General features: G+C 35.6%; 1 protein-coding gene across 6 annotated transcripts in view; it reads left to right on the top strand.

The window, feature by feature from the left end:
• The window catches only part of ICE2 (interactor of little elongation complex ELL subunit 2), a 66,159-nt gene that overhangs the window by 28,521 nt on the left and 13,431 nt on the right, over positions 1–24,207 (top strand). For 2 of the 6 annotated variants that reach the window (XM_081229367.1, XM_081229366.1), the window contains exons 11-13: positions 6,767–7,763; positions 8,693–8,868; positions 13,516–13,645. In XM_081229367.1, the coding sequence (XP_081085493.1) occupies positions 6,767–7,763; positions 8,693–8,868; positions 13,516–13,645 (1,303 nt within the window). Of the gene's footprint in view, positions 1–6,766; positions 7,764–8,692; positions 8,869–13,515; positions 13,646–17,580; positions 17,640–20,980; positions 21,044–24,207 lie in introns of those variants that run through there. The other 4 variants (XM_081229369.1, XM_081229370.1, XM_081229368.1 and 1 more) reach the window with 3 other exon arrangements.

Here is a 24,207-nt window from a genome sequence, read left to right as displayed (position 1 = left end):
ACATGCCGCGGAGAGGCTGGGCCCGTGAGCCATGGCCGCTAAGCCTGCGCATCGGGAGCCTGTGCTCCGCAACAGGAGAGGCCACGGCAGTGAGAGGCCCGGGTACCGCAAAAAAAAAAAAAAAAGCACGTATTGATAAATGCTATGCAGAAAAATGGAGTAGGTTAAGGGGAAAGAGATGGGAATGGGATTCATGATCAGGAAGGCTTTTCCAAGGACAGGAAATTTGAACAGGGACTTGAATAAAGTGAGAGAGCAAACAAAATTAGAAAATAAAATAGAAAAATTTTTTCTTATTTACATATAAGAGCTCATACTATTTTAAGAATATTGTCCTTTTTTCTTTCATATTTGTTTATATATTTTTGGTTTGCCATTTGCCTTTCAGTATTTTTATGATGTGTATGTCATAAAGCACTTCCAACTTAAGTTTTTTGGAAGTATTTTTGGTTTTTTGTTTTGTTTTACATTTTTTAAATCTACCTAAAATTTATATTGGTGTAAGTAACAAGTGCTATGAAGAAACATGAAGTAGGTTAAGAGGGATGAAAAGTGATGGAGTAACTTCTTTCAGTAATGGCAGACCAAGTAATTCAGGCCTTCCATTACCGATGACAACTAAAAGAAGCTGGACATATTAAATAAGTTTATTTCTTAGAATCATCAAAGACCTAACAAGATAGGGGGGACTTACAGGACTGAGATACTAAAGAAGACCAGAATCGAGGTTGGTAAGCCTGTCACTTAGGGTAGTTTTTGCCCTGAATGGTATTTGCCAGTTCTGAAGAGGCAACAGAAAACGTGCTTTTGGCAGCATCACAGGACTAGGGGGACAGAAGTCAGAGTTCATTTTTCCACCATGAGCTTGGACCCTGCAAGGCTATACCCCAGGAGTAAGAGTGAACAAGAAATACATCAGCTTTCTTGTAGATTGTATCCTGGGTTTTCAGACCTTGAACTTGGATTCAGAAGCTTTTGGATTGCTAATGTCTCTAGATACCTAGCAAAAGCAAGTGAAAATAATTCTTAGAGGAACAGAATGTCATTTTGAGCCTCAAATTATTTCTACAAATAAGTTTTTAAATATAGCATCTGGAAAACATTTAAAGATAACTAGACACTGGAGGAGTAAATAAAAATGGAGTTTCTTTTCATGTACTGGATACTCTGAGCAACAACCATGACAAACTGACCAAAGAAATAAACTCACAGAAATGGATCCTAGAATTATTAGTCACAAACTGTGAGCCAACTCTGTTTAATTATACAGCATGCAAGAAAATTAAGGCCATGCTTTAATTGGAAGGAATATGCCTTGCAATGCAGGGGATGCGGGTTAGATCCGTGGTCGGGGAACTAAGATCCCACATGCCGTGGGACAACTAAGCCCGTGTGCCACAACTACTGAGCTCGTGTGCCTCAACCAGAGAGCCCGCGTGCTGCAAACTAGAGCTCACATGCTCTGGAGCCTGTGCACCACAACTACAGAGCCCACACGCCCTGGATCCTGCACGCTACAGCTAGCGAGAGAAAACCCGCATGCCACAACTAGAGAGAAGCCCACACGCCGCAACTAGAGAGAAGCCTGTGTCCTGCAATGAAGACCCAATGCAGCCAAATAAATAAATATTTATTTGTTTATTTATTTTAAACAAAAGTACAGTTAAGTATTCTGTAAAGGGGGTTATTAGCACATAGGATAAAACTGATAAGAGAGTTAATAAACTGGCAGATGCGTCTGAAATAACTATAATGGAACAGGCACCAAAAAGAAAATATGGAGAATAGGGCAAAAGGTATAGAGAATGTAGTTAGAATATCTAACATTTGTGTACTTGGACCCAAAAGGGAGGTGTAAAAGAGGTAATGGGACCAAACCATACTTGGAGACAAAGAAAAAAACTCTTAAAAGTCACCAGAGAAACGAAAGGCACATTAGCTATAAAGGACTGAAAGTTAGACTGGCAAGTAACTTCTCAAGAACAACGATGGAAGCCAGAAGACATTGGGACAAAATATTCTCCTGAGAGAATATAACCCTCTTACTAAAATTCTCTAACCAGTGAAATATCCTTAAATAATAAAAAATTAAGAAAAGATATTTTCAAATAAAAACTGAGTTTGCTACTAGCAGCCCTCCTCTAATGGATGTTCTTCAGGCACAAGGAAAATAATCCCAGATGGAAAGAGGATGGTGAAAGATGCAAGAATGAATAAATAACAGAAGTGAAAATAATGTGGATGGGCTCTAATTTGTAGGTGAGTGCAGGGGCACTCGGGAACTTAAATAGTTCTGAGATGACCTGGGTCCTAAGAACTCTAGAAACTAACCAGCTGAAGTTCCTTCCAAGACAAAAGCCTTGGCTCAGGAAAATTCACCAGTGGTAAAGTTCATATTGAGCAGAACAAGGACATTAAAGGTAAAGGAAAAATAAGTTTTCAGATAATTGTGGGAGAGGGAAATAGAGAAAGCAGATATCAGAATGTACTAAAGCTTTTATATGCACACACAGACACATACAAACCTACATGCCTACATACATACATCATGGTAACAGTGAAGCATGAGCTTAGAGCCATGAAGCTAAGAAAGCTATCCTGGCACACTCTCACACAGGATTGTCCTCCTGCAGAAGCAGGTGCGCCCATCTCAATTAAACATGAGAAACAGAAGAGGATTGTTGATGGAAATTCTTACAAAGTTATTAGAGGAAGAAAAGATAATTGCTATAACATTTCTACAGTCAAATGAAGAGAGATGTACCCACAGAACAGATGAAAACTAATGTGTTCATCCTTTGCCCTAGAAATCTCACTTCTAGAAATGTAGCTCAGAAGTACACTAGGAAAAGAATAAAATATTTGTGCAGGGTATTCACTGCAACTATAGGTATTCATTAGAAACAGTCGTCATGTCCCTTAATAGGGTATTTATTAAATAAACTGTACATCTTCAGTAGCATACTATGCAGCTATTACAGGCACACCTTGTTTCATCGCACATTGCTTTATTGCACTTCAAAGATGCTGCGTTGTTTTACAAATGGAAGGCTTGTGGTAACCCTGCATCAAGCAAGTCTGTCATTGCCCTTTTTCCAACAGCATTTGCTCACTTCATGTCACTGTGTCACATTTTGGTAATTCTTAGAGTATTTCAAACTTAATCATATTTGTTATGGTGATCTGTGATCACTGAGTTTTTGATGTTACTATTACAGCTTGCTGAAGGCTCAGATGATTGTTAGTGCTTTTTAGTAGTAAAGTATTTTTCTTAAGACATGTACATTTTTAAAGACATAATGCGATTGCACACTTAATAGACTATAGTGTAAACATATCTTTAAATGTACTGGGAAACCAAAAAAATTTGTGTGACTCACTTTTTTGTAGTATTTGCTTTATTGTCGTGGTTTGGAGCCAAATACACAATATCTCCAAGTTATGCCTATAAAAAGAATCAGAAAGCTCTAGGTCTGCAACTGTAGTGTGATATCCAAGATATATTGTTTAAGTGAAAATGGTCACTCAGAGAATTGTGTCTATACATCCTTAAAGATTTATATCCTAAGTTCAAAAAGAATTGCCAAAAAATCTTAAACTGCATTTAGTAATCATATTATTAGTAATGATATTGCTGTTGTTATTTTGAACACACTAGGTAGTATGATAAAACAAATAAGTACTTATATTTATATTAGAAACTAAGAATTTTAGCATAAGAAATACAAATGCCAATCAAAGGACTTAAGTAAAAACCTTATAATAATATTGGAATTATATACAAAAGATGACAGTGCCAACTTGAAGGGTTTCCCATTGGCCAGAGTGTGTCAGTTTGACCATGACAAAGAATAACTGCAGTGGATGGAAACATATGAAATAGTTAAAATCCATGAATTCACAATAATATCTTTTTTAAAAAGTATTAGTCACCTTTGGAGGGTGCTAGTGTATCAAGTCTGAAAACTGATTTTTGAATTCTGATTTTTTATTTGGAAAACTGATTTTTTAAAATTCAAGTATCTGTCTTACTTTTCCAGTACAAACTGTATTTCAGGTAATGATGAAATGTGACTGTTACCATTTTGCAGTTCCGAATGAAATAGTGAATCTAGGGCAGTGATCATCATCAATGACTGCTAAAAGCATTAGAAGATTAACAAGGAATTTTTTTTTTTTTTTTTTTTTTTGCTGTATGCGGGCCTCTCACTGCTGTGGCCTCTCCCGTTGCGGAGCACAGGCTCCGGACGCGCAGGCCCAACGGCCATGGCTCACGGGCCCAGCCGCTCCGCGGCATGTGGGATCTTCCCGGACCGGGGCACGAACCCGTGTCCCCTGCATCGGCAGGCGGACTCTCAACCACTGCGCCACCAGGGAAGCCCTAACAAGGAATTTTAATGGCTAGATTAGTTTGTTGACCCTTGATGAATCAACAGAACAGTTGTAATATCACAAGAAGAAAGATAACTAGACGACATTAGCCTCCTGATTGAAGTGGGAGGTACACAGTAACACATATAACATGTTCAGATTTTTTTAAATGTGCCTGAATCTGATCAAGCTACTAGATCATTTTAATAGGAAATGTAGGGGAAGAGTGTGTTAAATGATATCACGGGGATGCAAAATCCAGAATATGGAAAATTTTATAGGATAACCGATCTAGTTTCTTCTACAAATACCTGGTGGATATGGGAGTTGGCAGAGTATGGGGGAGAGGCATTTGACAAATAAATTTGAGAGACATCAACCAAATGCAGTGTAGGGATCTTGGTTGGATCCTGATTCCAATAAACAATTGTAAAAAGAAATTTATCGGACTAGGAAATTTTAACAGTGATTAGATATTTCCAGCCATTAAGGAAGTGTTAATTTATTGATATAATTAATATGTTTTACAGAAGAATCATTTTATAACCACATACTAAAATATTTACAGATAAACTGCTGTTTTTACTTTATCCAAATTTGTTCTGTCAGGGGTTGAGAACATTGTTTCTCAATTCATTAATTTTGGTCTTATATTTATGAAATTTCTTCATTTTATTATTGTGATTATATTATTCTTTTCCTATTTCTTGAAAAGGCTATGAATGATGCTTCAGATTTTTAATGTCCAGCATTCTAATTTTTATTGCTTTTTAAGTATTCTGTAATTATCATTTTAATTTCTTCTTTTATCCAATAATTTGGAGAGTTTTTAAATTTCCAAGTCTTGGGTTTATTATTGTTTGTTTACTTTTTTCTTAATGATTTCTAATTTTATTTTCTTCTAAACAGAGTGTCAGACCTTAACAGATTCTGCTTTATACTATATTGATGTTTTCTTTGTGTATTAATTTATAGTCCATCTTTGGAAATGCCCCTTCGATCCTTGGGAGGGAAAAGGTATATCTTTGCAGTCTATATGTATGTTTTCAGTCATTCATGTATCTTTGTTTCAGTCATTAAATATTATTCATACTTTCTACCTCCTTATCTTTACTAAGAGACAGTGTATCAGTGACCAAGTACAGTTGTGTTTCTGTCAAATTTTCCTTTTATTTTTCAGTTTTGACAATTTTGATGTTGTTATTTGACATATCACAGTTCGTTATCTATTCATCATGGATTGCATCTTTTTCAACATAGGATTCCTTTTTCTATCTAATGCTTTTTGCATTGACTTCTCTCTAACACTTAATATTGCTAGTCCTTCTTTCTTTATTTCTTGATGTCATGTCCCATTGTTTTGTTTTGAACCGTTTTGTGTAAGAATGCCTCATGTAAACAGCATATAGTTTAATTTTATTTTTTGACTAAATATGGTAGTCTTTTTATTTTAGTAAGTGCTACCATTTGCTGAGAAACTACTTACTATGTACAAGGACTATGCCAAGAAACTTTCTATATATAATTTCTCATTTAATCCTTAGAACAAACCCAAGAGGATAACCCTATTATCCCTATTTCAGAGATGAGGAAATTGAGTTTGAGAGAGGTAAAGGAATTTACACAGGTAGATCTTTCTTACTCACTACCTGAGGCCGTCAGAATATTTTTCTCTCAAATCCTAAACTGTAATGCAATTCCATGGTATTTATCTAAAGTGCTCTGCCAGACTGAGGAGAGATGTTGCTACCTGGGGAGAAGATAATTTATTCCTGAATAAATTAGAACTGTCTGTAGTTCTTCCATTACCCAAACAGTACATGAAGAACTATAACCTCGGTGGCTTCACGTCCCAGAATACAATAAAACCACTTCCGATCCATTTCTCCTCGTATTACTGAGAGTTGTTTTCCCTGAGTAGATGTATAAAGAAAGTCACTGATTGATGTGAGTGGCTGTTGACACTTCCCCAGTTGCATTAGAGAGCAGCTTCCTTACGCTTTCCTCCTGGTCAGCTAAGTCTCTGCAAGAGTGTATAAAGTGGGTATGAATGAAGACCTTCTGCCTTCCTATTTGGCCTTACATTTCTTCTTTGTGGTCCTGTCTGTTTTTGATCAGTGGAAATACCTCTTGAGATGCGGTAGTTCACAAGTGTTCCCCATTTCCTGTGGTATTGCAACTTGGCAAATTTTTCTGTGTTTCATCAACATTTCAGTGGGGGAAGGTAAGGTTAAATAAATTAGTTGGTAGTAGTTTGTCAAAGCAAGAACCTTTCAAAGCCGTTAGACTTTTCTTTCTGCTTTTAAAGAGTATGAACTATGTTTGTGATGGGACGTTGATGGGTGAGGGGTGGCCTGGAATTTTTGCTAATAGTTTGCCAATATATTTTCTTAAGATGTCTTACGAAGTTAATGAGTGCCGAAAAATTGAGACCCATGAAAATTTGGATCTGGATTTTGATGATGACGTCACAGAACTTGAAACTTTTGGAGTAACCACCACCAAACCATCAAAGTCACTGAGTCCAGCAAGTACTTCCATAGTACCGAACGTGACAGATATGCCCACAGCCCCCAGCATAGCAATCACATCTGAGGCACCAACTGCACCAGACATTACTGCTCATTCTAGAAGTTTATCTCAGATTCTGATGGAACAGCTGCAGAAGGAGAAACAGCTGGTGACTGGTATGGACAATGGCCCTGAAGAGTGCAAAAATAAAGATGATCAGGGATTTATCCCCTGTGGTGAAAATGTATCAAATTCTGAGAAGTCTTTGGTACAAGATAGTGACTTGAAAACATCTGATGCCTTACAATTAGAAAGTTCTTCAGAAATTGAAACCTCTAATAAAAATGATATGGCTTCTGATATGGAGTGTGTTGATGAAACAGTGAATGTTCCAGAGAACACAGACAATAATTCAAAGGAAAAGCCCGTTACATCAGAAGCAGCTAAAACTGAAGGTGTAATTCTTTTCCATAGTGATACAGATGAAGACTGTTTAATCATTGATACAGAGTGTCAAAATAATAGTAATGGAAAGACCGCTGATATGGGTTCTAATTTAAGTTCTAAACCAGCTAGCCTAAATTCTTCCTCAGGACAGGCTTCTGTAGGAAACCAGACTAATACTACTTGTAGTCCTGAAGAGTCATGTGTTTTAAAAAAACCTATCAAACGAGTATATAAAAAATTTGATCCAGTTGGAGAAATTTTAAAAATGCAGGATGAACTCTTAAAACCAATTTCCAGAAAAATACCTGAAATGCCGTTGATGAATTCAGAAAATTCTAAACAACATTCTAGTTCTGAGCAACCCTCTGCTACTTCAGATGCCTCTAGTTGGCCAAAATCCATATGGCCTTCTGCGTTTCAGAAGCCAAAAGGACGTACGTAAATATTTATAAAGAATTTTATATTAACTGTTTTGCTTGTTCCTTATCCTTAGGTTTTTTTCCCCCTTTCCCCTACTTTCTCTTTGTTATAATGTGTTTATGATCTTTATATAGTCATTGAGTGTTCATTTTCCAATCTACTGATCAGTATTTCAGCTTTCAAAACTTTCACTCTAACGATGTACCCACAGTTGTATGGATTTTTGTAACCTATGTTTATCCAGCATTTACGATGGCTGCTAAGCTATAGATAATGTGGTTTGCTGAACCGATGAAGGGAAAGTCCATCAAAAATAATGATAGGGCTTCCCTGGTGGCGCGGTCGTTGAGGGTCCGCCTGCCGATGCAGGGGACGCGGGTTCGTGCCCCGGTCTGGGAAGATCCCACATGCCGCGGAGTGGCTGGGCCCGTGAGCCATGGCCGCTGGGCCTGCGCGTCCGGAGCCTGTGCTCCGCAGCCGGAGAGGCCACAACAGTGAGAGGCCCATATACCGCAAAAAAAAAAAAAAAAAAAAAAAAAAAAAAAAGATAAATATTTATTAGTCTAAATTTACTTATTCTTGGTGTTTAGACTGTAGTTTTGTACTTTTTCATTTGTGAAATAGATGTAAGGCTGCACCTCAACTCTGCCTCGATTATGAATAACACTACTTTTTTAAACTTTTTTTTTCTTCATATGTTGTCTCACAGATTTATACTTTGCCTAGGGTTAGTGAAGGTAGTAGGTAAAAGGAAGAGAACCCTAAAGCTTTGATTTTAGCTCTTGCTGAAGTTCCAGTAAAAGTAAACAGAAATGGTAATAGTGTAATGGTCAACTCAGAGGAAACAGAAGGTTGATAGTTGAATTGTTTTATCTTGGATTATGATGGATAAAGGGCTAAATGTATTTTAAAATAAAAATGACAAATAAAATTATTTTTAAAGGGTTGCCATATGAACTTCAGGACTATGTTGAAGATACATCAGAATATGTGGCTCCTCAGGAAGGAAATTTTGTTTACAAGCTGTTTAGCCTACAAGACCTGTTGTTACTTGTGCGATGCAGTGTCCAGAGGATAGAGACCAGACCACGTTCTAAAAAACGAAAGAAAATCAGAAGAGTAAGTTGTTACCTGGGGAGTTAGGGTGTGGTAGCATAAGTAGATGATAAGCAAATATTTAACATGCTATTCTTATGAAGTTTAATTTTAAATTGTTGATCACTCTTAGAGAATTTTTTTCAGGTTGAGTTTTTTTAGTAAAATTCTGAAAACACTTTTAATAAAATAAAGTGTTTAGTTCAATGTAATAGTCATGAGTGCCAATAACATTCTTGCATGGAATATATAAACTTTGTGAAAAACGGCACCATTATAGATATGACCTAGACTGGCACGTATGTTCCAGCTTTCTCTGTGAATTTGGATTTCCTTTATGACATATTAACCTCTTTCTTTCTTACTTTGGGAACTTTTTTGAGTCATTTTAGAAGTTCACATTTTGAAAGGTGGGCTTTCATACACATTTTAAATGTCTTCCCAGGACTGTTAGAAAACCAAATGTCTTCCTTTCTTTTTCCCCTATTGTTTCTTCTGGGATTTGATATAAATATTTCCCTCCGTTAAAAAAGTTTTTACTACAATTTGAGTAATTTGTTCTTTCGGCAGTTTGCTATATTTGATATTTTAAGCTCTCTTTCAGATTAATTTGATTTTTGTGTGTGTAACCACTGAATTCAGGTAAATAAAGAGGAGCTTTTATGGTATAATTGATTACGAAAGAAATAGTGAAGTCTCTTTAAGTTTTTCTTAAGAGATTTTTTTTCAGTTGTATCCATTATATCATAGTTCACGTTTCCTTCCTTCCTCCCTCTTTCCTTTCTTCCTTCCCTCCTTTCTTCCTCCCTCCCTCCCTTTCTTCCTTTTTTTTTAATTTAAAAAAATTTATTTATTTATTTATTGGCCACACTGTGTGGCATGTGGGTTCTTAGTTCCCTGACCAGGGATCGAAGCCACGCCCCCTGTATTGGAAGCGTGGAGTCTTAACCACTGGACCACCAGGGAAGTCCGTTCCTTCCTTTTTTGATGTCTCTGTTTCTTGCTATTTAACCTACCACCCAATAAGAATCCTCAGTGACCACTTTAGAATGTCAGTGTTTTGGATTAGGGAACAGGTGACTCAGGAACAGTGATGTTCCAGCATTGACCCTTATGGATCAAGTCCCTGACTACTACTTTACCATATTAAGGTATAACTGGAAAAAAATTTTTTAAAGAAGAAGAAGAAAAGAAAAAGAAGTGCCAACCTTTCTGAGCTGCTAATAGCAATAGTGTGAGGGTCTGTCATGAAAAACCTCTAAGGCCAATCCATCAGGATCAAGGATGTATACGTTGTCCACCAAAATCCAGTGGACCTAGTGGATCTTTTGCTTGATGATACTTTTGTTCTTAGAAGGAAGACTGTGAATAAAATTTTAAATTTCTAATTGTTGTAATTTGGTATTTCATCACTGGTTCAGACTTGAAATTATAGAAACCAACTGGTTTTGAATTAAATATATGGGGGAGTGTTTTTTGTAAGAGAATGTCAGGAATGACGAAATGCTGTAGGTCTGATTTTAGTCTCCTCCTAGATAAATACAAATATTCCCTGTATTAAAAGATTTTGCTCTATTTGCCGATTTTTTCCTGTCTCATCTGTATTTAATGGCCATAGCATGCATATCTTGAATACATATAGTGTCAGTGCTATGGACTGTATTTTCAAGGTTTTATTTCATTAATTCATATTTGCTATCTGATTTATTTGGGGACTAACCTCATTTCTTTCATTTTCTACTCTGTGAGCCCATACCACTCTGTATTGATCTGCCAGCTTACAGCACTTAGAAATTATTGATGGCCAGGATGTCTTAAGTAAGAATAGCCTAGGGATATTTTTGGACACTGGTTTAATTGTTGAAAGAGACAACCTGTTAAGGACATTGTCATTCACTTGACTAAAGTGAAATTTGTAAATATTAAGATAAAACCTTACAGGAGAGAATTCACTCTTCATCAAAATATATCAAAAAAGTCAAGCCCCAAAGATTAGCTAAATAGGAGCCTTCTATTTCTGACATGTCAAACCCGGAGTAAAATTTAAAAATTTTCAGTGAATGCTTATCATATTATACCTATCATTATATGTAATAGTTTAGTACACGTGGTTTAAATTCCTTTGTAGAATGTATTCCCTTTGGAATCATCTCCTATTCATCTCTGTTTCTCTCAAATGTTTTATTCTGTAGATACTCAATAAATAGGTATTGAATAAATGAGAAAAACGGAGGCATGAGGAGAGAGGAGGGTGTTGTTAAGGAAGGGAAGTTGAGGCACTAGCTGAGAAATTTTGAAGGGAGTGTTTAAACTCTAGTTAGGTAAGAATGCATCTTCATTAACATTTCCTTCTTAAAAACCAACTTGTTTAGGTAAAGCTTTAAAATACTCGGAAGTCTCTTCAACCTCTGCTCTGCAAGAACCTCATCTCTTTTTTTTTTCCTTTGGTTCTTCAATTCTGTGTTATTGTAGCTGAGATTTTACTTTCCAATATCATTTATCCCTTCTCATCAAAATTCTTCTTCATAAGAGCTACATGACAGAGGAGAACTTAAAGCAGCAGCCAGTCTCAAATGATGACATGAAATAAAGAGGGCTAATTTGGAACACAAGATGAAGCTAGAACTTACTGAGTTCTACATATAATTATGAAATCCAGACCACGTACCTTTGAATGATTTAATATTATGTTATCGTCTGTCTCAGTTAACCAAATTTCCTAAGAGCTATATTCTAAAGTGACTCAAAAATTTAGATCCAGTTATATTACAGTTTATATTGGCAATCTCGGGCCAGAAAAAAAGGATCCTGAAGGTGCTTGAATATTAGGAAAGAACAGAATGTACCTATTGGGATTACTGACAGGATACTAGCTTTGAAATATTTATTTAGGAATGTATGTAAACGTTTGGAAGGTTTATGTAAGAAATTGGAAGACAGAGAACCAAAAGAAGCTTTCATTTAGAATAGGAGTGACCAATAAGGGATAAAGGAAATAGTAAATTTAATTTTTATAATTTGAAAACTTTGTACTTAAAGTTTCACTTTAATTTTGGAATACTGAGATCAAATATTCAGACTTTTCTTTCCCTTGGTTTCCTGGAGAGGGCAGTAGAATACATATGGAAATTAATACCAGGTTCAGGATTTAGTTTTATAGATATGACAGTATTATCAAAGAAAATCCCCCAGAGTACTTTCTTCAGAAAGAGTAATATTTTTAATTTGAAGAGAAATCTTGAATTAATTCTATTACCTGTTCATGATCCAAAAGGGGATCTCCTTTATCAATTATTCTTTTTCTGACCCTGCTGTAAACTGGTTCTCTCTCCTTGAGCAAATATCTTAGCCCTCTGGGCCTTCATTTCTTTATCTCTGGCTTCTATTGGCAACTATGAGCAGCCATAAATGCAGATTACCTGTTGCTGAAAAATTATTATACAATTAAGTGCTTTTAGCAATGAAATTGTCCTAATCATAATGTTTTTTTTTTTTAATTAAGAAGACACTGTAGGGACCTTACTACTCAAAGTTTGGCCCCTGGAACAACAGCTTGTTAAACATGTAAAGCCTTGTTTTTCACCTCAGATTGTGCATTTATTTTAAAATGGTTATTCACACACACTGAAATTTAAGAAGCACTGCTGTAGAGTTTTACAACATTCAAAGGTAATAATGAACCAAAGTTAATTGTTAACAGAAATTTTACTGGATTTGAATTGTTCTTAACACCACCATTGTGCTAATAAGCCCACTAAATTTGCTACTTTATGAAAATCAGTAATTCTGAAACATTTATGAAATATTTTCAGGTATAAAAGTGAAATACAGCTTAGTATAATTTCAAAAGTACTAACCAGTTATATCACTTTAAGTTCCTTAAATCATATGTTTCTCCTTCTGCAGCTGGAAGTGAAGAGACTGCTGTTAAGATTAGAATTTTCTTTGACTCAAATGAGATAATATGAGCACAGGGAACATGACTAGCACTATGTTATTTTACAAGCATGTATTTCCTTACATATCCTCCTTTAGCCTAGTAGAGGGTATAGTCATTTTGCTTAATCTCTTTAGTGTGCTGACCAATAAACGCTAAATGGCTAATTTGCCAAGTACTTAGTGTCTGGAATAAAGCCTTTTGTATTAATGAAGATAGCAACATTCACAGATATTAATGTAGGTGTTAGTGCTCATACATTCATAGAATAAAAACACAGTATTTAAGCCTGAGACAATGTGACTAATGCTTTAAAGGGGCAAAAAAGTCCTACTTTTTTTTACCCTCTTGAGAATTATTAGTATGTATTACAGTCATGGCTTCCCAGCTTCTAGCTTTGAACCTAGGGCCATTATGTATCAGAGGCTTTGTTCCAAGGATTCTGTCGGTCACGTTCTGTGACAGAAATAAAATATGTGCATGTGTGGAGAGGTATGTTGATTTTGGTTGTCGGGGGGCGGGCAGCCTCTGGTTCACGATCTCTTATTTATCCACCACTTAGCCACATCTACTAAGGGTTCTATCCATCTTTCTGTCTGAATCCTACTGTATTTGAAAGGATGAAATAAGATTACCTGAAAGTGTTTTGAAAGTGGCAAAATTATATAGGCAAATGTATTTACTGTTAATAGTAAATTAATGGAGCTTTATAAGAGTATAACCTTGGATTGCAGCAATTTCCAGTTTACGTACTACCAAAAGTGGAGTATCAAGCTTGTTATGGAGTTGAAGCTCTGACTGAAAGTGAACTTTGTCGCTTATGGACTGAAAGTTTATTGCATTCCAACTGCTCATTTTATGTTGGTAAGTTATGCAAGAGGCTTTGCTCTCTTTTTTTTTTTTTGCGGTACGCGGGCCTCTCACTGTTGTGGCCTCTCCCGTTGCGGAGCACAGGCTCCGGACGCGCAGGCTCAGCGGCCATGGCTCACGGGCCTAGCCGCTCCGCAGCATGTGGGATCTTCCCGGACCGGGGCATGAACCCGTGTCCCCTGTATCGGCAGGCGGACTCTCAACCACTGCGCCACCAGGGAAGCCCTGCTCTCCTTTTAAATTCCCTTGTAAATATATACAGTTCAATTCATTTATAGATACTTCCATTCTCTACTTTTTTTTTTTTTTTTTTTCCTGGCTGTCTTGTTTTTTTTATTCCCTTCTGCCTATTTATCTTTTTTTTTTCCCCAAGAGTGTATATATTTATTTATTTATTTGTTTTTAGCTGTGTTGGGTCTTTGTTTCTGTGCGAGGGCTTTCTGTAGTTGTGGCGAGCGGGGGCCACTCTTCATCGCGGCGCGCGGGCCTCTCACTATCGCGGCCTCTCTTGTTGCGGAGCGCAGGCTCCAGACGTACAGGCTCAGTAGTTGTGGCTCACGGGCCCAGTTGCTCCGCGGCATGTGGGATCTTCCCAGACCAGGGCTTGAACCCGTGTCCCCTGCATCGGCAGGCAGATTCTCAACCACTGCGCCACCAGGGAAGCCCCCTACCACCATTTATTTATCCATTTAACTTTGGGAGCCTGTTTAGGTTGTTTCTCTGTTAATGCAACTATGAACATATTGTAAGTGTCTGTTAGCGCAATGGGTACATATTGCTGTTGGGCACATACCTTGGAATGGAACTGTTTGGTCATAAATTATTGGGTCATAGTTTAAGCTTACATTTATCTTCAGTAGATAATTCCAAAAAGTTTTCCAAAGTGATTGTACCAATTTACGCTTATGTTAGCACTGTGAGAGTTACATTTTCTCCTCATCCTTGTCCACACTTGGCCTTATCAGTTTAATTTTAGCCATGCTGGTGGGTAGGTATTATTAATATCTCATTATTGTTTTAATTTGCCTTTCCTTGGTTATTTATGTAGTTGGACACTTTCATGTTAATAATCATCTGGACGTTCAGTTTTGTGAATTGCCTATTCAAACCTCTTTTTCTGTTGTCAAGTTTTTGTTTGTTTGTTTGGTAGTTCTTTGTTGGTTTTAAATGTTACAAATATTTTTCTCATACTTTGTGACTTGCCTTTTCAGTCTCTTAAAAGTGTCTTTTGAACTTAATATAGACCAATATTTAGCCATTTCCTTTATGGTTAGTGCTTTCTTTGCCCAGTTTAACAAATCTTCCTTACAGCAGCATCCTGAATATAATATCTTCTAGAAGCCTTTTTAAAATTATTTTTTAATTTCTAGGTACACAGTTTATGTGGTGTTTATTTTTGCATGGAATATCAAGATTTCTTTTTTTTCAGTTTTCAGCACTGTTTATTGAAAAGACCACCCTTTGTTGCTGCTCTCCAGTGTTACTTGTGTTGTAAATCATATATGTGAATCTAATCTGGACTCCCTATTTCTCTATCCTTGAGGCAGTACATGTCTTAATTACTCTAGTTAGAGTAATTACTCTAGCTAGACAGTTAACACTGTCTTAATTACTCTAGCTTTATAAAATCTTTTACTGTTTGGTAAAGTAAATCTTGTCAACGTTTTTTTAAAATTAATTTTTATTGGAGTATAGTTGATTTACAATGTTGTTAGTTTCTGCTGTACAGCAAAGTGAATCAGTTATACATATACGTGTATCTGCTCTTTTTTAGATTCTTTTTCCATACAGAGTATTGAGTAGAGTTCCATGTCAACTTGTTTTTCTAAAAAAATTTCTTGGCTATTCTTGGCCCTTTTGCATTTACAAATTTGGGAGTCAACTTGTTAATTTCTCCCAACAGCAACAGGAAGATTGGGATTTTTGTTAGGAAGTGCATTGACTGAATGTGGAACAAACTGACAGCTTTACAATAACAAATCCTTCAATCTGTGAACTTCAGATATTCTTCTATTTATTTATATCTTTAATTTCTATTAATATCTTTATGATTTTCTTTGTAGAGATCTTGCACATCTTTTATTAAATGTATTTGTTGATAATTGATTATTTTATGTTATTATAAATGGTATTTCTGAAATTTTATTTTCTTATGGCTTGTTACTGATAATATAGGATTTATTTGCATATTGATTTTGTATATTGATATTGTATCTTAATAACTTTGCTAAGCTCATTTATTCTTTCTAGTAATTTATATTTTCTAATTAAATAATTATGTTCTCTGCAAATAATGACCATTTTATTTCTTCTTTACAATCATTATACTTTTTTTTTCCTTGCCTTCTTTGCCTAGAATTCGAATAGAAGGTGAATAATGGGCATCCTTGCCTGTGTCTAATCTTAAGGGGGAAGATTAGACATTTTGTTTAGTATTTTGTATGGGTTTTCGTAGATAGCATTTATTAGAAGAAAGCAGTTCCTTTCTATGCCTAGTTTAAGAATTTTAATCATGAATGGGTAAAAAAAATTTATCAGATATTTCTCTGCATTTATTGCGATTATATGATGATATAACTTTTGTCTTTTATCCTACTAAGGTGATGAATCATGTTAATTAATTTTAAAATATTAATCCAATCTTGTGTTCCTGCCATAATTCCATCTTGCTCATGATATATTACTCTTTTTATTTATTGGTAGATTTAGCTTGTTAATATTTATTTTGCCGTTTGTGTTTATGAGTGAGATTGGCCTGTAATTTTCCTTGTGAGGTATTGGTATTAAGATTAAGTTTATGCCATAAAATGAGTTGGGATTTATTTCCTCTTTTTCTGTTATCTGGTAGAATTTCTATAAAATTGGTATTATTTCGTACTTAAATGTTTGGTAAAATTGACCTGTGAAGCCTAGAGTTTTCTTTTTGAAAGTTTCTAATTATCAATTCAATGTTTGCTCTTTTTTTTAATTGAAGTGTAGTTGATTTACAGTGTGTGTTAATTTCTGCTATACAGCAAAATGATTCAGTTATACATATATACCTATACATTCTTTTTTATGTTCTTTTCCATTATGGTTTAATCATAGGATATTGAATATAGTTCCCTGTGTTATACAGTAGGACCTTGTTGTTTATCCATTCTGTGTATAATAGTTTGTATCTATGAACCCAAAACTCCTAATCCATCCCTCCCCCACCCCACATTTCCTGGCTTCTTTTGTTTCTGTTGAAAAGTCAGCTGTTGATCTGATTTATGCTCTTTTGCAAGTAATATGTCTCTTTTCTTTGGCAGACTTTAAATTTTATCTCTCTCCCTTTCCACAATTTTCGTACATTGTGCCTATGTTAGGTTTTCTTTGTAAATATTCCTTTTTACATATTCATTTTATAACATTGCTCCTTAATATGTGATTTGATGACCTTTATCAGTTTGGGAGAATTCTTGTCGTTACCTCACCAAACATCACTTCTTCCCCATTCGCTCTCTCTCTCTTCTGGGATTTCAGTTTTATTATGTTACATCTTACTGTATCCTTAACGTCCTTTACGTGCTCTTCTGTATTTACCTTCTTTTTGACTCTTCATGCATGAGTCTCAATATTTTCTTCTACTTTACTAATTTTCTCTTCAGCTATCCCTAATATACTATTTCACCCATCACCCGAGTCCTCAATTTCATTTATTGTATTTTTTGGTTCTAGATTTTTCATTTGATTTTTTTATACATTATAGTTTTCTATAGAAATTCTCAATCGTGTCTTAAGCATATTAGGCAAAATTACTTTATAAAGTCTGTCTTTAATACCTCTGTTATCTAGATTATTTGTGAGTCTTTTCTATTATTTTTTTGCATTAGTTTCCTAGCACTGTCATAACAAAGTACCCCAAACTGGGTGGCTTAAAATAATAGAAACTTCTTGTTTCACAGTTCTGGAGGCTGGAAGTTTAAAATGAAGGTGTCACAAGGCCATGCTTCTTCTGAAACCTGTAAGAGAGAATCCTTTGTTGCCTCTTTTTCCTTCTGGTGTTTGCCAGCAATCCTTGGCATCCTTGGCTTGTAGATGCATCACTTTCATCTCTGCCTCTGTCATCATGTGAGATCTTTTTCCTGTATGTCTCTATCCTCTTCCTATAAGTACACCATTCATACTGAATTAAAGGTCCACCCATCATAACTAATTACATCTACAACAATTCTACTTACAAAGGAAGTCACGTTCTGAGGTAGTTGGGGTTAGGGCTTCAACATATCTTTTTACAGGGACACTTCATTCCATGGCATGTTGTTTTCCTGTCTTCTTTTTTATTCATGTTTTTTCATTGTATGGCAGAATATTCTTTATCAAGGGCCAGATATTGTATATGAAAATTTCTAGAGCAAATATAAGAGCTAAAATGTTATCTTCCTCTAGATAGGATTACTTTTGACAACACTAGCAATCTGGATTCACTGTAATCCAGTTACGGGGATTTAGGTGATTTGAAGCTTGACTTTGGACCCTAGATAGGCCAATCTGTTTCCCCCTTATTGCTAGGATGTTGCCATTCATGGTGTGACATTGCCAGTCTTTGGAAAAGCTTACTTGCAAGTCTGGCCCTCAGCTGGTATCTGGGAACTTAGCTAGTAAATAGTTTCCTACACTGACATAAAACTTTCTTTAGCTGATAAGGAGAGTTCATTGTGCCTACACCGTTTGTATAAACAATATGGCTTATTCTGAACATTTGCTTTTCTTCTGAGAGTCTGGAATTTTGGTATGTGTTAGTCAGAGGGTGCCTACATGATGAGCTCCCAATAAAAACCTTGAGTGCTGAGTCTCTGATAAGCTTCTCTGGTATAAAAAGAAAATGTTGTTGGAGGAGTTAAGTGAATCTTGTGTGACTCCAATGGGAAAGGCCTCTTTTTTTTTTTAATTGTAAAATATATGTAACATAAAATGTACCATTTAAACCATTTTATGGTACAACTTACTGTACATTTTTTAGTGTATGATTTAGTGGTATTAAATACATTCACAATGTTGTTCAGCCATCATCACTGTCCATTTCCAGAGCTTTATCATCATCCCAAATAGAAACTCAAGAGAGGACTTTTGAAAATTGCATCTCATTTCCTCTGAACTTCACCCACACTTCTTTTCCTTTTGGTGATTCTCCTTTTGCTTGTATCCTTTTGCTATAACAAATCTTATCCATGACTACAACTGTATGCTGAGGCTATGAGTCCTTTTAGAGAATCACCAAGCCAGGATCCCAACTCAGAACTTGTGTTTATCTAATTCACAGACCCTGAACTCCAGTTTTTGTTCCTCTAATCCTGAGAGACTATTGAAAGCTCTGGTTCATTTCTTAGCTTCTCAGTTGCTTTTTCCAGATTAACAGGTACTCCTAAGAGAGAAGCAGCCCTAAGTGCCAGGCTCACATCTCTGGGTATCTTTCTTCCTCTGGTTTGTTGACTCCAAATATATCCTCAATCCCCTTTACTGGTAGCCACTAACAAATTATGTAATTTAATTAGTCATGATATTTATTGCCTGTCTTTGTCTCTTTTGTTTATTGATATATCCCAAGCACCTAGAACAGTATGTGGCACAGAGGTGCTCAATAAGTATTTTTAGAGTGAGTGAAGTTGGCTTGGATAATTGATTGAAGGAACAGTAAAAGTCAAGGAGAAGGGAAATGGTAGAAAAAAAGCCATAGAATTTACATACTTTATTCTTTTTATTGTCCCTAGATGTATGTAAGACAAACCATTGGGATGCAGGAAGAATATATTATAACTCTTATTTATTTTTTGTATGAAAAATTAAAAATTTAATATTACTCATTATGTGGATTGACAGGTGGTCCTCTCCTTAAAAACAGTCAGTGTCATGGTTTAGTAAGCCAAGCAGTGAGGCACGTGTTCCATTTGGATCTATGTATCATTGTGGGTACTTTTTTTTTTAGCAATGGCAGCTGTTAAAACCTATATAGCAAAATGAATTGAACTTTGCAGCCATCCTTCAAATAGTTGGTATCGCATAGAATTTAAGCCAAGATTTTTCAAAACAACAAAGCATAGTTAATTATATATTGCATGTTATTTTATTCTTTTCAAAAATTTTCATCTGCTTCAATTTCTATTAGTTAATAGTTTTTAATGTGTGTTGACTGCTGCTGTAAATAAAAGAGAAAAATAAAGCTCAGAATGATTAACTTACGAATAGATACAGACTCCATCCGTGGCAGGATCAGAATCTAGTCACAGTCTTTTAAGTGTTTATAACTTTGCTGTAAACCTAAAAAGGGCTAGGGAAAAATTGGTGGGAGGTGGGGGAGGTCAGATATAACAAAAATGAAGCACTGTGTGTGTAACAACGTTAATCATTGTGACTTAAGGCAGATGATTCATTGTGTCTTAGAAACTGGGACCTAAAAATCCTAACCAGAAGATCTCCATGTGCTCGTATTCTCTTTCCCATGCAGTCATGCACCATAGTCCTTTCTCAGTTGTGGCCTGTGTTTCCCTCACTCAACCATTGCTAGCCACTCCTCCATTTAACTTAAGCATTCATTGTCAGTTTTCCCTGCCCAGCCCTATGATCTCAAAATTTCAATGAAACTTAAGACAGTCTTTCTCAGAAATCAAAGTTGGGGACCAGTGCATTAGATCTTTTGGAGAGGACAGTAAGAGTAGAGTTTACGTGCATGGTTGAGAGACTCAGATACAACATATCTTACGAGACACAAGTGACATAGAATCTCATTTATTTAACTGAAGAGCATATTGGTTTATAGGACTCTAGTTCAGCAATTTTGAACTAGAGTCCTATAGTCTCTTTTTCAGGTAGAATAAACATACTTGTTTTTTGTTTGTCTGCTTTGCTGTGAACCTGTTCTCCTGTTCCTTTAGATTGCAGTATTCTTTTTATCCTCTTGCCCCATAAAAACATTAAGATGTATTCCTTAAAGGAAATTCCCAAAGTCATCTTATCACAAGTTCTGTATCTACTTTCCAGTTTTCTAATATATATCAATTTTGTATAGTTGACATACAGGCAGTCCTTCCTTTGCACAATTCTGATATACACAAATTTCAGTTACGAAGGTATTTAACTGTGAGTAACTGCGTAAAGTACAGACGTTACTGCTGACCCTTCAGTCCACAAATCACTACATAAGTAACAAACGCACATCATGACCGGTGACCAGTCATGTCACTTCTTTCAAAGTCTGTCAGTGATTGTTCACTGCGCACCTGTTACTGAGTTGATGCACAGGAAGCAAAATGTGTAGTTGTGTTCCCTCCTTGTCTCCCAGTGATAAACTCATGTGATGTTTTACAGAAGTGGATAATCAGAAGAGGGAATTGGCCAACAAAGATTTAAAGCACAGCAAAGAAACAAAAGGTGATACTGCTGGAAGTGGAATTTGAATTGAGCATAAATGGAGTTACAGAAGAAATAGCTGACAGTAGAAATGTTGACACTGGTGCAGTTCAGGAGACCAGATATGCCAAAAGAGGAACTTAGTGAAGGTGAACTTACATAAATGAGGAAAGTACTTGTGGCATAAAGGATGAAGAAGTGACACTGGCATAATATTTTACATTAAAAGAACGCTTTGAGATATATCAGGATATTAAAAGCGCAAAGGCTGTCATGTTGGAAGCTGATCCAAGGAGCGTGACCATTCACCACAGCATAGAAAAGGTGCTTGCTCCCTATCATAAGTTGTACCAAGAGAAGGCGACAAGCACTATTCAGACTGCTCTTAATGAGTTTTTTATAATGAAATAGCACTTTAAATCTCAATGTTTTAAATTTACAGTATACTAAATAAAGATTACTTTTTACTATTTTTTCATTTCTCTATACATTTATAACTGATGGGGATTTATAATGTTTTGACCAAAAAAATCTTAAAGGTAATGAAACAGTTGTAATTTTTCCCATTGATTTTTAAAATTGCTTCCATAGTTTTGGCTTATGTGTGGTAATTTTTCTCATCCCATACTGCATGCAGAGTAGGAATTGCCTATGTACATGTATGTATGCAGATAAATATGTATGAATGCGTGCATGTATATAAAGCCTTGATTTGTATTATATAACCTTCTCAAACTTGACACACATAAAAAATATTTGGATAGCACACTGTGATATACAAAAGAGATTGCTGTGGCTGAGGGGTAGTGTCCAGGAAGCTCCTGCCACCCCACGCCTTGCTCAGCTGCCTCAAGGACTGAGGAGATAAATATCTCACACGCAGATGTAACTCATTTAAGCCCCACAGGTAAAAACGCTCCAATGTTAAGAGAATGGTAGACTCCTTGAGGAGGTGGGCCCTCATAGCACTTAGTATGGTATTCTCTCTATATTTTTTGACCTAACTGTATTTGACATATACTGTATAATGCATACTTTTCATTGAGATTGCTTTTAAAAGGTAAGAACTGATAGTGATTTTCCTCGAAGGTACATTTAGTAAATGTATAAAAATGTTTTATTGTACCTGATATTCCATTTCTACAGTACTAAACCATTGAAATGTGTCCTTTTTATTAGAAACATCACTGTATAATGAGTGTTAGAAATGCAGAGGTGAAACTGAAACTTGGCACAGGAAACAATAAGTAGGCGTGGGAAAAATAGATTTGTTGTCGTAGAAGGAAGATATCTGGTAAAAATGTTTCTAATTCTTTTTATGAGCACAAAGCAAATGAAAGGGGACTAGATAAGAAAATTCGATATTAAATTATGTGCATTTTTTGTTGCACAATGACTGATGTCAGCTTTCCAGGTCATGTATTTTGATAACCAAATATTGGAAGCCGAAAAAATTAAAATTAAAATGGTATTATTTTCAGTATTGTTAAGTATTATACTCTTACGCTATTGATGTATTTAACTGCTGTAATAACATGATTTTTGTATTGACATGGTTATATAACATTTAACTAAGAGCTATCTTTTATATCACTTCCTTGGAACATTTCAGGACCTCAGTGTTGTGTCTCAACCTGTTTTGTTGTAGAACATACGCATTACTTTTTAAAATGGAAGTGTAATCTTGAGAGTTTTCTATTTTGTTTTTTGGAATTCTAGAATTAGGTCATGTTTGTAAGAAAGTAAGTCTTTGAGCAGACTTTTGATTTTTTTTTAAACCATAGGAAATCTTATGGTGTGCTTTAATTAAAAAATAAGACAGATTTTTTTTAAGGTTTATTGAGATATAATTAACTAATAAAATTTTAAGATATTTAAAGTATACATCATGATGATTTGATGTATGTATACATTGTGAAAGGATTCCTCCCATCTAGTTAAATTAACACATCCATCACCTCACGTATTTATATTTTTTCTTTTTTGATGAAAACGTTTAAGTTCTACTCTCTTAATAAATTTCAGTTATATAGTACAGTACTATCAACTGTGGTCACTGTGTTATACATTAGATCCTCAGACTTTATTATCTTATAGCTGAAAGTTTGTACCCTTTTAGCCCCCAACCCCTGTGAACCACTTTCCTACTTGTTCCTGTGAGTTTGACTTTTTTTTTTTTCCAGATTCCTCATGTAAGTGATATCATGCAGTATTTCTCTCTCTCTTTCTAACTTATTTTACTTAGCATAGTGTCCTCAAGGTCCATTATGTTGTTGCAAATAGCAGGATGTCCTTTTTCCTTATGGATGAATAATATTTCATCGTGTGTGTGTGTGTGTGTGTGTGTGTGTGTGTGTATCACATCTTTATTCATTCATCCATTGATGGACACTTAGGTTATACATGTCTTGGCTGTTGTGAATGAGTAAGCCACATTTTTGTAATCTAAGTTTTACCTTAACCCAGTCTATCTTAGAAATTTGTAGAGCATGCCCAAACTATAAATTTGACTTTATCTGCTTGCTTTCATAATAGGTACATACTTCTCTAAATATTTAATTTCCATAAAAATGCAACTTTATAAAAATTAGAAACACTACTATTTTAACAGTTGTTATTCTTAAATTGTGGGCTTAGAGATGATTTTTTTTTGTTATGGACATGTGTAAACTTTTCTATGTTAAGCAAATATTTTAGAATTAATACATATTTCTTTTATAATCTGACATAATGTCATTTTATTTTTTCTATAAATTTATTTATTTATTTATTTATTTATTTATTTTTGGCTGCTTTGGGTCTTCGTTGCTGTGCGCAGGCTTTCTCTAGTTGCAACAAGTCGGGGGTACTCTTCCGTTGTGGTGCATGGGCTTCTCATTGTGGTGGCCTCTCTTTGTTGTGGAGCACAGGCTCTAGGCACACGGGCTTCAGTAGTTGTGGTTCGCGGGCTCAGTAGTTGTAGCTCAGGCTCTAGAGCACAGGCTCAGTAGTTGTGGCACACGGGCTCAGTTGCTCTGCCGCATGTGAGATCTTCCTGGACCAGGGATCGAACCCACGTCCCCCTGCGTTGGCAGGCGGATTCTTAACTGCTGTGCCACCAGGAAAGTCCCTAATGTCATCTTAAAATACATCTTTAGTTAATAAATTTAATAAAGTGTCTATTTCTCCTCTTTTTAGAATATAAA

Source organism: Mesoplodon bidens (assembly GCF_964165515.1).
Source record: "Mesoplodon bidens genome assembly, chromosome: 3".
Classification (NCBI taxonomy): domain Eukaryota; kingdom Metazoa; phylum Chordata; class Mammalia; order Artiodactyla; family Ziphiidae; genus Mesoplodon; species Mesoplodon bidens.
Note: the sequence above shows the minus strand (reverse complement) of the source record. Positions and strands in the feature narration are given on the sequence as shown.